The 12,591-nt window shown below is 65.2% G+C and overlaps 1 protein-coding gene across 6 annotated transcripts in view; it reads left to right on the forward strand.

Moving 5' to 3' along the window:
* Nucleotides 1–12,591, forward strand: part of CACNA2D2 (calcium voltage-gated channel auxiliary subunit alpha2delta 2) — a 122,516-nt gene that overhangs the window by 85,828 nt on the left and 24,097 nt on the right. For all 6 annotated transcript variants that reach the window (XM_028517890.2, XM_028517891.2, XM_036030279.1 and 3 more), the window contains one exon: nt 7,994–8,053. In XM_028517890.2, the coding sequence (XP_028373691.1) occupies nt 7,994–8,053 (60 nt within the window). The remainder of the gene's footprint in view (nt 1–7,993; nt 8,054–12,591) is intronic.

Below are 12,591 nucleotides of genomic sequence, written 5' to 3' on the forward strand. Positions count from 1 at the left end.
TAAGCCAGCAGGGAGAAGGGGACCGTGGGAGCAGGGGCCTTTGGAGGGGAACGACTTCCAAGGGGCGCCCTTGGGGAAGTGTTGGCCCAGCTTGGGCGTGGTTGGTGGAGTAGGACTCGCACGCGGCCCCTGCGTCCCTACCTGGGGCGGGGCTGAGCTGGAGGCCAGGCCAGGGTGCTGGGGCGCAGTGGACAGAGGTAGTGCTGAGGAAAGGGACAGTCCATTGGCATGAGCCTCTGGCGGGGCGGGGGGGCAGATCGAGGCAAAGTGTGAGGCCTAAGAGAGAAGCCAAGGGTGGGGGGGCTGTGGGGAGGTCCCTGGGGTGAGGCTGAGGGAAGGGTAACCCCGGACCTGGGGCCGGATCTCATGTCCACCATGAGTCCACACCTCGTTCCCCTCCCTCATCCCCGCAGCCCTGGGGGCGGCCTGGGGGCATCCTGGTCTCCCTGATACAGGTGAGAGGCTGGGGAGACAGGTGAGAGGCTGGGGAGACAGGTGAGAGGGAACAGTGCTCCCCACAGTGTGTGCTGGGCCGTCACCGAGCCACAGGAGCGCAGGCCTCCCAGCCTGTGACGGGTGTGGTCACACCCAGGCAGGGACGCCCACCTTGTGTCTCCAGAGTGTGGGCCAAAGAGGGGAGTGAGGGCAGCGGCCTGTCCTGTGGGCACTGGGGCAAACGATGTCGCCCTGCTGCTCTCCCAGGGGTGGCCCACGGCTCCGGGCCTGGTACCCTCGCCTGATGCTCTCTGCATATGTTTTAAAAGAATGAAAGAGCGAGGAAAATGGACAAAACTGGCAAATTGATGAGAAACTCGCCTGGCTTACCCAGGACCAATTCACCCAAGGAGACGGCTAGCTTCCATGCTGGGGCTAAGGGGCGCCAGCCAGTGCGGCGGGTTCTCACCGCTGTGAGCGCACTAGGGGACTGTCCGGGGCAGGGCGGCCCCTGGGAGGAGCTCCAGCAGCCTCAGAGCCCGCCTGGCCCCGCCCTTGGCTGGGGCTCCTCGGGGACGAGGTACCTCCCTACAGCTCAGCTCCGGGGCCACAGGCCTAATGCGGACCTCACACTGTGCGGTGGTTCAGTGGCTTATTTCTCATGGGGCACCTCTCACGGGCCCAACAGGGGACCAGGAGCAGCAGCAGGGACCAGGCAGGGCGGCTCCCAAGATCGGGCCATCCCAGTGCCCTCGGCACGACGCTGTCCCATCCTGAAGCAGCCCAATGCCAGCTGTGCCCCGTCCACCCGTCACTCGTGGCCTCTGTCCCATAACTCGTCGGACCCACTCTTTCTGAATTGCCCGTGGTCCCCACTGAAACCGTTGAAAGGGGAAGCAGGGAAGCAGTGGAATTTTTTAAGATTTTATTCATTCTCTAAAAATAAATAAATAAATAAAATTTAAAAAAAAAAAAAAAAAAGATTTTATTCATTCATTTTCAGTGAGAGGAGAGAGGAAGGAGAAAGAGAGGGAGAGAAACATCAATGCGTGGTTGCCTCTCCCACGCCCCCTACTGGGGACCTGGCCCACAAGCCAGGCATGTGCCCTGACAGGGAATCGAACCGGCGACATTTTGGTTCCCAGGCTGACACTCGATCCACCGAGCCACGCCAGCCAGGGCAGCGGTGCGATCTCCTTACCCAGGGGCCACCGCACCGGCTCTCCTTCCTGGGAGGGAGGGTCCCGGAGCCCCGGGCCTTCCTCCTCCTGGTACGAAAACGTCCACGTTTGGGTGACAGAACAGTAGGAGGAGAGAGTGTGTCTGTTAAATGTCCCCCGAGGCAAAATACAACCTAGCAACCGGCTGCTCTGGGAACTCCTGTCTGGCCTGACATCCAAGCCCCTGGGACGCCAGGCCCCCTGACCCCATCCCCCTCGTCACATTTTTCCCGGGGGAATTAAGACGCAGGAGAAACCCGGAGAGGTGCCCGCGGTGGGAACCACGACGCGAATGAGGTTTTCCCTGTTACATGTATTCTGACCTTTAAAAAAAAAGAAAGAATCTATTTTACTAAATGTTTTTTATCAACTCTCGGAGGACGCGGGCCGCCGGTGAGGGAAAAGGGCAGGGAGCCTGCTGTGCTGTCAGCCTCGGGGCCCTGGCGCTGGGTCCACACCCCCCCCCCCGGCCCCCCGCCCCTTCCCCCGCCCCCGCCGGGAGCACTGGCGATTTTCTTGCGGGGTCGGTGGTGGGAGTTCGGTCTGTGGGTCTGGGGTCCAGGTGTTCGTTTTCCATTGTCCCAGCGGTGGTTGTACCCTCAAGCCGGGAGCACAGTTAACACAGAGAGGGGCTGCGTCTGACGTGTCCCGGGACAGGAGCCGAGTGTGTCCAGGGCGGTGGGGGCAGGGAGCACTGAGAGAAGGGACCTCAGAGGGCGGGAGGGCAGGGCCACCGGCATCTCCACCACCTGCGTGTGCAAGTCGTGGGCCCTGCTCCTGCGGACCCCTTCCTTCTCTTCGCCCCCTGGAACCCAGCAAAAGGGGAGATGAGGGCAGGGTCTGCCCTCAGAAGGCCGTGGGCAGTGAGGTTGTCCCCTCAAAGCACTGGGCACATCGCAGGCCATGGAGGGTGGCAGTCAAGGCAGCTGTCACTCAGGCAGCAGGCACGGTCCCCACGAGCCTCCCACAGGGAGGGCCCAGTGGGGATCCTCCTTGTCCCTGGCTGCCAATGGACCTGCCTGGAGCTGGCTGTAGGCAGATGGACAAATGCCCACGAGGGCCAAGGCAGCAGGAAGGGGAGCGGGCAGGCCGGGACCCCCATCCGCCTGCACCGCTGCCCCTGTTGCCAGCCCTGGGGTTCCAGCTCCCTCCTTGCTAGGCTGCATCTTGCTTCGTTATTATGCAGATATTTTAATTATGCAGATATGTTTTTAGACAGTTTTAAATATGTATATTATTTACTCATTAGACCATAACAGCTCTGGAAATTGGAAATCTGTATTTAGTATCTATCAGTGCACAGTACAGAGCTAATCCAGGGCCCAAGGACAGGGAGGGAAGCAGGTAGTGAGGGTGGTGCTTGGGGGCAGGGCGGGGCCTTCTGGGCATGCTTACCCCTGCCCAGGGTCTCTGCCCGGGGACACCAAGGTTGGGGGTGGGCTCAGAGCAGCACCTGGGAGGCCCCTTACCGGCCCCTTCTCCTGGGGAGAGGCCAAAGGAACCACTATGGGGGCAGGCGAGGGGCACCTGAGCCCACCTAGCCAGGCCTGCTGGGTCCTGCCCTGGGGCGTCTGCCGTCTAGCACGCTGGCCAGCCTGCATCAGATGCCTCCTCTTCCCTCCTTCCTCCCCAGAGGCCTGGCCTGCAAAGGGAGGGGGAACACAAGATGCACCTCTTGGGGGGGGGCTTGCTGGGGGCAGGGGCAGGGGCCGAGCGAGGAAGAGGCCCAGTTTTCCACCTCTCATTGGATTAACTGAGCCAGACAGTGACACCCGGCCCGAGGTAGGTGCCGGGGGCCAGTGTCTGGTGTCATCCTGTCGCCGTGACCTTCCTTGCCACCCTCCCTCAGTGTCCTCAGGGCATCTGCTGGGTGCCCTGTCCTGTGCCAAGTGAGTGACTTCAGGGCCTTTTATCCTAAACCTCTTACGTCCTCTCGGGAGACGGAGTCGAGTAACTCGGCCCCAGAACCCATCTTCCCCCCGGGCTGCACAGAACCCATCCTGTGCGGTGCACCGTTGCTCCCCAGACCGACCCTTCCAGGCCGGGCCAGCCCCGGGCGGGGGGGGGGGGGGGGGAGGCCTCCGAAAGGGTGAGCAGCCAGAGGCTCCAGCCACCCCCACCCCCAAGCCCCACCCCTCCCAGCATGCCGTGGGGCCGGCCCTCCCGGAGTTGGCCCACGAGGGGCACCCACCACAGCCCGGGCCCCCTCCTGGGGCAGGTCATGGGCCGCCTCCGTTCCATAGCCACGGGAACACGTCACACTCGGTGACCCTGGAAGGTGTCTGTCTGTGGGGGGCGCTGCTCCCAGGGGAGCTCCGCCCCCAGCCCCGCGCCCCACCAGCCCTCCTTCTTGCCTTTCCCCGGAGGAGCAGTTGCCAGAGCTGAGGGAAATGGGCTGTTAAGTGAAACTCTGGTCACTGCTTCCCAAACGCCCGCCGCTGCTGTGGTGATGGACTCGGCCGTGAGCGGCCCCGCTCAGCAGCCCCACCGGTGTCCCCCAGCGCCCCGACCTTGGCAGGGACGCCGCAGGCCAGGCGAGCCACCGTCAGCGACCCCGAAGCCGCATCAGCCCCCTAGGCAGCCCTGAGCCCCCGGGGTTATGAGGACGAGGAAAGGGGGTTCAGAGAGGTTGAACCTCACACCTGGGGTCACACAGCCGGCTGAGCAGGGTCAGACTCAAGTTCACGCCTCTGCCCGGGTTCAGAGCCACGCGGACCTTGACGTGGCAGGTGTCCACTGTGTACCTACTGTGTGCCAGAGACCAGATGACTGAACTCGACAGCTGCCAGATATGGCCCCCACCACGCTCCGAGCTCCCGAGAAAGCAGCCGTGGGTTCTCCGAGAGCCACAGCGGGGCGATGAGGGCTCAGCGGGGCTCAGGAAGGGCGTGGGAGGAGGATGAGAGAGCTGAGCTGACCCCACAAGGGCGAGGGCGTGAGCCAGGTGGAGGAGTCTGAGTGAGGGCACACGGGCGGGAGCGGCAGGCGCAGCGCCCAGCACTGGGGAACCAGAGCCCGCAGGTGGTGGAGAGAGCAGGACCCAGAGCCCGAGCAGCAGGGACTCAGCCCCTGTCCCAGGGAGCAGGCACTCGGGGCCGGGAGCGGGAGGGAAGCCAGTCCCCCCCACTGCCCAAGGCAAGAGCTTGGAGACGGGACTGAGCCGTGGCCCCGCCTGGGCCCCTGCGCTGCTGCTCAGTCCTCTCAAGTTGTCCCTTCCTCTCTGGGCCCGTTTCCTCCCCATCCTGCCCGCCCCCGAGCCGTAAGGAAGACCCGGAGATTTGGGAGGGAAGCTTCCGGAGGATGCACCTTGGGGTAGGAAGGGGGCAGACAGGAGCCCAAGGCTCTGGGTGTCTGCTGAGGGGAGGGGGGGCCATGGGCCGGGCAGGGGTGGAAGGCCGCTTCCAGAGGCGGGGACTCGGTCCGATGGGGCTGCCTGAGACAGCAGGGCCGCAGGGCGCACAGCCCAGGTGGTGGGGGGGCGGGGGAGGGGTAACAGGGGAGGGTGCAGAGGTGGGGAAGAGACTGGATACTCAGAGCTGGCGAGAGGAGCCCAGGGGGACCCCTTCCTGGGGTAGCATCTGGGGACGGGAACAAGGGGGCTGCCTAGGGCCTGCCCACTCCGGGTGGGGACGCTACTCTCTCCAGTTTACACACTGGAAACGGAGCCGGGGAAGCCATTTGATCAGAGAGAGCAGGATTCGAACCCAGGCTGGTGCTGCAAGGCTCCGGGGCCCAGGCTCTGAGCCCCTAGTGGGGCCTCGAGGGCATGTCTGTGGGTGGGGGATGGATCCCAGCCCTCCCACGCTGCCGTCCTCACGCCTGGCCAGACGCAGGCAGCCCCTGCCCACCCATGCCGCCCAGCCGCCGGCCCTCCCTCCCACACCGCCGCACCGCCGGCACCGCCGGGCCTGTGTGTTTTGCAATTTCCACACGTTCCGCGCCTGGGGATGGACTGATTGATCTGTAACACCGAAAAAATAATAATGGCTTGATCGTTACTGGGGATTAAAAGTAATCCTTTCGCTGTGGCTATTGCGACTCTGTTATTCACAAGTCAGCGGGCTGACCCCGGCCTTGGGGCCCGCGGGGCTCCGGGAATTCAAAGAGGCTGCTGGCGGCTGGGGTCCTCTCTCCCTGGGGCTGCCCCTCTCCTTGGCTGCTGGGCTAGGGAGCCGAGGGGCTGTCCCCTGGGGCCTGTGGATCCCCCGGGCAGAGCTGAGCCCTGAGAGGGGAAGGGAAGGGGGGCAGGCAGCAGTTGCCCGAGGCTCCCCCGCAAGGTGCACCCCCCAGGACCACCCCTTAGGCTTCCCCCTCTCATTCTGGCCCGGAGCTCGGCTTGCATAGTAGGTGCTCAGTTAACAGTGGGGACAGGCATTGTTAACCATACGTGTCGCACAGCAGTGTCCTCTGCAGAAGGGCACTGCAGGCTTGCGGATGAGGGGCCTCGCCCACCCTGGGGATTTGTGGTTCAGGCAGAGGGAGCCCCACGATGGGAAGGGAGGGGCAGGAGCCCCCGGGGCCTCAAGAAAGCTGCATCTCCTACAAGCAGAGCCGTAGGGGGCTGCTGAGGGTTCAGGGGCAGGGGGTGGCCGCGTGCTCAGAGCCACAGTTGAAAGGCTTCGGGTGCCACGAGGAGAGCAGATGACAGAGGGCGAGCAAGGACGCAGGCACCCGAGGGAGGGCGGAGCCAGGGCTGGGGGCGTCAGCAGGGGGTCTGAGCGATGTCGAGGGTGAGGTGGAAAGGGCAGCGGCTCCAAGGTGGGCTCATTCCAAGTGGGGGTGGGGGCGCTCCGGGGGCCCGAGCACCACCCCAGGAGGGTGTCCAGGAACTCGGGGGGTCCAGGATTGGGGGCAGACACGGGAGGTGTCTGGGAGCAGAGAGGCCTGTGGTCCCTGACGCTGGGCAGGGCAGGCGGGGCCCGCACAGGCAGGCCCGGCAGCAACGGGTGGGCAGAGGACGGAGGCTCCAAGCAGGTGGGGTAGCAGGAGAGGGGGTGGAGGCCAGCGGGGCTCCGCATCGTGAAGTGAGGGGGTTTGACTTCAGTAGGGACTTTTGTCCTCTGCCCCTAGGCCCCCCCAGAGCCCCCAGCCTCACGGCGCTCCCAGCATTCAGTGCACTTGGCCTGAGCAGGAGGAGCCACCAGGCCCAGCGGGAGTGGGGATGGCTCTGGACAGCCCCGGAGAGTAGAGGCAGTGCCTCTGCAGGGGTCCCACCATGCCCCCCGCACTGTCCCGTGCTGGGAGGGAGCACAAGCTGGCCCCCCGTGTCCTGACTCCCGTTTCCCCCAGAGGCATAGCTGCCAGGCTTCGTTAGAAACTGCCCCCTAAGGCCCACGGGCCACATCAGACCTGAACGGAGGGCTGCAGGGTTGGGGGGGGTCCTGAACACAGAGAGGCCAGGAGGCAAGATGTCGCTGTCCCACCCACAGGATGGAGTGGGTCAGGGTGGGGGACCAGAGCCCCTGTTCCCACGAGAGCCATCCCACCCCTCACCAGACATCGTGGGCCCGTGGACTGGAGTGTGCCTCCTGGCCTCGATCATGGGCTGCGCAAGGTGGCCATGTGGCAAGGGTCGGGCTCAGGGCCCAGCCCAGCCCAGGCTCACTCCAACCTCGGGCAGGCCACTCACCGTCCCCGTGCCTGCGGGTCCTCATCGGACAAGGACACAGCAGGCACATCATGACAGTGACAGGTGCATGTGACATGTTGCTGTCCTGGGGTGACTGGTTCATGGTGACAGTCGTTGGTGACGGAGTTTCAGTTCATTTAGCTCTATAGGAGGCCCCAGAGGGTCATCTTCAGGAGCCCTAAGACTTTCTGAAGGGACGGGATCCATAGAAGGGCAAAGTAAGAACCTCAGCAGTCTAAGCGCCTCCTCCAGGAAGCCTTCCCTGATACCCCAGGTTCCCACAGCCCTGAAACACCCCAGCTAGTCCAACCCTGGTGGTTCCGCCTGGTTATGCGTCTGTTTCCCCCTCTGACCCGTGAGAGGGGCAGGCTGGTGCTCCACATGGCGTGGCGCCAGGCATGCTGCATAACCAAGGGTGGGGTGGAAGGGCAGGCACCTGTGCTCACAGGCACAGGGGCCTCGGTGAAGGAGGCTACAGGAACCAGCCCCAAACGACGGGCCAGGCTCGTGTGGCCAGGCAGGCGTGGAGAGCCCTGCGGGGAAGGGAGGGGGCTCAGGAAGCCAGAACAGAGACGGTGGTGGTGGTGGGCCTGCGTGAGCAGAGGAGGGCCACATGCCCTGAGCTGGCTGGGGCAAAGGCACATGAGGGAGCCCCTCGGCCACTTTCGGCAGCTCCCCAGCCTCTGACCTGTCTGTGCTCTGTCCCCAGAGATTGGCTGATGCTGCGGAGAACTTCCAGAAGGCCCACCGCTGGCAGGACAACATCAAGGTAAGCTCGGCAGTGCCACCCCCAGCGAGGGTGCATGTGCGTGGGGGAGTCTGCCGAGGAGGGCCCCAGGGGCTCCGTGGAGTGGGCAGGAACCCCTCGGCCCTGGGGCACGGGGTGCAGACACGGACCGGCCCTCCGCCACAGAGTTGCCGTGGCGCCCGGGGAGTGGGCGGGCTGCCCCAAGGTGATGCTCCCCAAAGCGGGTGTCGCCTCGGTAGTTAAGGGGGCGCCCAGACTCCCTGGGGAGCCCCCGGGGCCAAGAAGCCTCTTGACAACAGGATCTCTCCAACTTGCATGCCCCGGCCTGAGAAAGACACTGACCCCTGCCCTGGACGTCCCCGGGCCCTCAGGCTGGGACCGGGGACCAGGCCGTCCCAGCCACAGAAGCCTCTCCTTCCACCGGGCGTGCGGGGGCGGGGCGAAGCCGTGTCTGCCTGATGCTCGCCCCGCCCCTCCCCCAGTCCCTCAGTTTGCCTGTCTGTCGGTCCCACCGGTCCCTTGGGCAGGGTGGAGCTGTAGTCACCCCTCTACTGCTGGGGCAGGGCCCCGCTCCTCCCCAGCCGCCAGGCTGAGAGGCATTGATCAGTGCCAACAGCAGGCCCCCGGGCCGGCACGCCACCCACCTGGCCTGCACCACTGCCGGGAGACCCGGCCTCCGCTGCAGGTGGGACCGGCCGTGCCGAGAGATACCAGGACTTGTGGTTGGGGCAGGGATGCTATTTTTGTTGCTCACAAGCACACCCCCCATCACTGAAACCACATCCTTCCCAGTGACCTTCAGGAGGTGACTGATAAGGAGCCCTGTTCCTCCCCAGCACTCAGGAGGGGCACCCAGCCTGTGCCTGCACCCCCGAGTCACACTCAGGCCCCTCCCAAAGACCTGCGCTTCCCTTCCCCACCCCCAGGCGGTCCCAGGGCAGGCCGCCCCAGGCCAGCGCCCAGTGGGCCCCTCGGTCTGCCCCACTCATGGTCCCCCCTCGGCTGGAAGCAGCCGGGCCTGACTTAGTGCTGCCCATCACCTGTCCCCGTGCCTAGCCGGGTGCCCTGCAGACGGAGTGACCAGGAACAGCTGGGCATTGGTCTTCTTACCTCTGAAGTGGGGGTGGGGGCACCCCGCACCCCTGGGCATGGAGGAGATGCTTGGCCTGTGGGGGCCAGACTGGAATCTCCTGCATGATCAGTGGGATGTGGCCCTCCTGCTGTCAACAGCACACAGTAGGTCTTCACATAGACCTCTGAGAAACAGACAGTGGCGTGCCCCTGTTCACACATACACACCAGCGTGGGGACTTGGGGGGGCCCCCGGAGCCCGCAGGGTCAGAGCTAGGACAAGAGAGGGAGGGACAAGACGTCTGGGCATGAAGTCCCCTCCCACCCTTCCTACCTCACACGCCTGGCCAGGGCCGGGGCCAGGAACCTGTATCCACCGGCCTTGGACACCAGACAAACCACGGCCCTGGTTGGCAGGCAGCACCGCCATGGCCGCTGCAGACTGGCACCTGGCACTCCGGTGCCCCTGACGTGCAGGGTGGATGAAGAAGGCCCACCTGCCGGATGCTGTACCTGGCTGCAGCACCTCACTGCGCCAGCATCGTCATCTTCTAACCCGCCACCGGGAGGGAGCTGGGCTAGGGCATGGGTCGGGGAGGCAGGTGTGGCCATCAGCCCCCAGGCGGACACCAGGACCTGCAGGAGACAAAGCCCTGCCCTGGGGGGGTCTGGTGTGAGAGGCGGTTCTGCCTGCAAAGGCTGGGCCAGGCTGGAGGAGCTGGCTGGACAGGACAGGTGGCCTCCCTGGCCCCAGGTCGGCCCCAGCCATCAGACCGGCTGCCTGCCTCTCTGCCAAGCCGGCGGCAGACGGCTCTCTCAGAAAACAGTCCTCTTGGCTGAGTCGAGCTGGCGGCGAGCCCGGCTGGGAGGCCAGGCATCCTCACTGGGGTAGCCGGGCCGGGCACAGACGCCTGGTGGGCAGGCCGAGGTCAGGTCTGGCCGGGCCCCGTATCCACCAAACTGCCCCCACCGTCGTCACCCTGTTCCCCACCTGCCAGTGCGCCTCGTGCCCTCTGTGGGGCTCAGCTCCAGCTGAGGAGAGTCTGTCACCTGCACGAGGCCCATGTGGGCCCCCAGGCGCCCCCCCCCCGTGCATCATCCATGCACAGAAATCCACATGGGGGTGTGAATTCACAGGGGGCAACCCCCCACCCCAGCCTAGTTTGAGCAGAAGGGCCCCTCGAATACCAGCCCACAGAGGCTGGAGGGGGTGTGAGCCGTGTGATCCCCAGACAACCTGGACCATCCCTCTCACCCCACCCGGGGGTCCTGATACCCTCGTGCCCCTCCTGGGTCTGTGCAGCTGCAGACACAAGGTGGGGCCCCACCTGAGGGGAACAGTGGCCCTCGCCCCTGGGGAGGCCCACCTCCCGCCCTGTGAGCAGCCTCAGAGGAGGTGTCACCCCGATTTCGGAAGTGGGAGCCCTGACCCTGAGGTCGAGGCTCATGGAGGCAACAGTGAGGCTTTTAAAGGGCTTAAGAGGCACCCTGGCCTCGCCAGTAAGGTGAGGGGACGCCCGGGCATCCTCACGGGCCCACTTGGGTCTGCACTCGCGGCTTGGGACCCCAGAGGTCACGTGTTCAGGTCAAGATCCGGGCCGGGACCCCTTGTCATTGCTGGGTGGCTCTGCCTCCTTGTCCGCCTCACAGTGGTGGACAGCGGGCACCGTGCAGACCGAGCAGGCCCGGAGGCTGGTCCAGGGACCTCCCACCCCCCACCCGACCCTGAAAGCCCTGTGGTGTCTGACACACCCGGCTCCGCATCTCACGGAGCACAGCAACCGCAGCTGTCTTTACGCTTATTTTCACACGTGTGACCTTGCCTGCCGCCGCCCTCAGCCAAGGAAGGCCGTGAGCTGGCCCTCCAAGGTGGGGAAGGTGAGGAGGCGAGGAGGGGTCCTGCCCACGTGCACCCCAGGCCCTGGGGACAAGGGCAACCTACAGACTCCTGCGCCTCACCCCCTGTGGTCTGCAGCGGACTGGAATCCCCCTGTCCGGCATGTGCCCTCTGTGTCCCTGGTGCCACCAACATCTGCTTCTAGGCTGAAACCATGAATCAAGGAAAAGGGAGCCGTTGGAGCGGCCGGAGGGGTGCCCGAGTACGTGCGCGGGAGTCGGAGGGGCGTCCCGGGGCGAAGGTGCAGGCAGGACCCGCCTCGGCCGGCCATGAGGAGCCCGGGGATCCGGGAGGCCCTGGAGTGACCACCCACCGGCCGTGCCCTTCCCCCGCCCTTGCAGAGGGTTCCCCCAAAAGTCGGGGGTGCAGCCCCCGGGCTAATCTGCAGTCCTCGCACCGCGAGGCCCCTTCTCGCCGCTGAGGGGAAGATCCGCGCCGCCGTGTTTCTACCCCTTTCAGATAACAAATCACATTTTCTCCTCGCCGGCAAGTGTGTTGAATTGATATTTTTCCCCTCGGTTTAATGGGTTTGTGTGTTCAGGAACGATCTTCATCAACCGAAACTCCTTATTGTGTTTGATGTAACGTCAGCTTTCATTAGGCACTCCGGTCTGGAGCGGGCTGCAAAGGCCAGGCACCCTGCTGCCCGGCCCAGCCCCCACCCGGGCGCCCCTGGGCCCAGGCTCCCTGAACTGGTGGGCCGGTGGGTGTGGGCGGGGTGTGGGCAGAGAGGGTGTGGGCCTCTCTGCCAGTGTCCCGTAGTGTCCCCTTCCGTGTGGACGGGTCCAGGTGCAGATGCCTCAGGTGACTGAAACTTTCGAGTGGCCCAGCCTTACACTCATCATAAGGTCGTGGTCCTGCCCACGGCGTTGCTGGGCACGTCTTCAGCACCTACAACCCTTGCCTGCACCCGCAGGTCCAGCCGGTGGCCTGCGCCACCCCCAGAACTTTGGTGGGAAACACCCAGGACTGTTGCCCACAACGAGCCGCCCTCTGACCACCTCAGATCCTGAGCGGTCACCATGGCCATGCCCCTCCCCAAGCAGAAGGAGCCTGAGCTCAGAGAGGGCGCAGTGCCACCCCGAGGTCACAGAGCACACACAGCTCTGCCAGGCGCAGGAGAGGGGTGGCCACCGCGGAGTCAGGGTGGGCTCTGTGCTTGCTGGTCAGTGCCCGGGGTCGTCACCCCCATCTTCAGACCGCGAAGAAACAGGCTCCCAGTGAGCAGGGGGCTGCCAGAGCCATGCTACAGGTCCCACCGCACGAAACAGGGCGGGGGCGCGCCGGGGGAGGGTGACCCGGACGGCGGCCCCATCCCCACGTCCTTGCCCCCGTGCCCATCGGGGCAGGGGCGGGGCGGCTCCTCCCCAGCGGGTGCCGCTGGGTGGCGCCCGCCTCACCTTCTGGCGGCCCCTCTCAGCCACGCTCGGCTCTGATTAAAGATCATTACACATGAAATTAGCCCGTTTGTGTGACGGGTCTCCCGGGTGGCCGGTGATTACGCTGTGCAGATGGCCAAGAACCCAGGCGCCGGGCGGACGGGCGGGCAGGCGGCCGGGCGGGGCAAGCGCAGGCGGCCGAGGGCAGGAGC

This window comes from Phyllostomus discolor, chromosome 7 (assembly GCF_004126475.2).
Source record: "Phyllostomus discolor isolate MPI-MPIP mPhyDis1 chromosome 7, mPhyDis1.pri.v3, whole genome shotgun sequence".
NCBI classification, from domain to species: Eukaryota; Metazoa; Chordata; class Mammalia; order Chiroptera; family Phyllostomidae; genus Phyllostomus; species Phyllostomus discolor.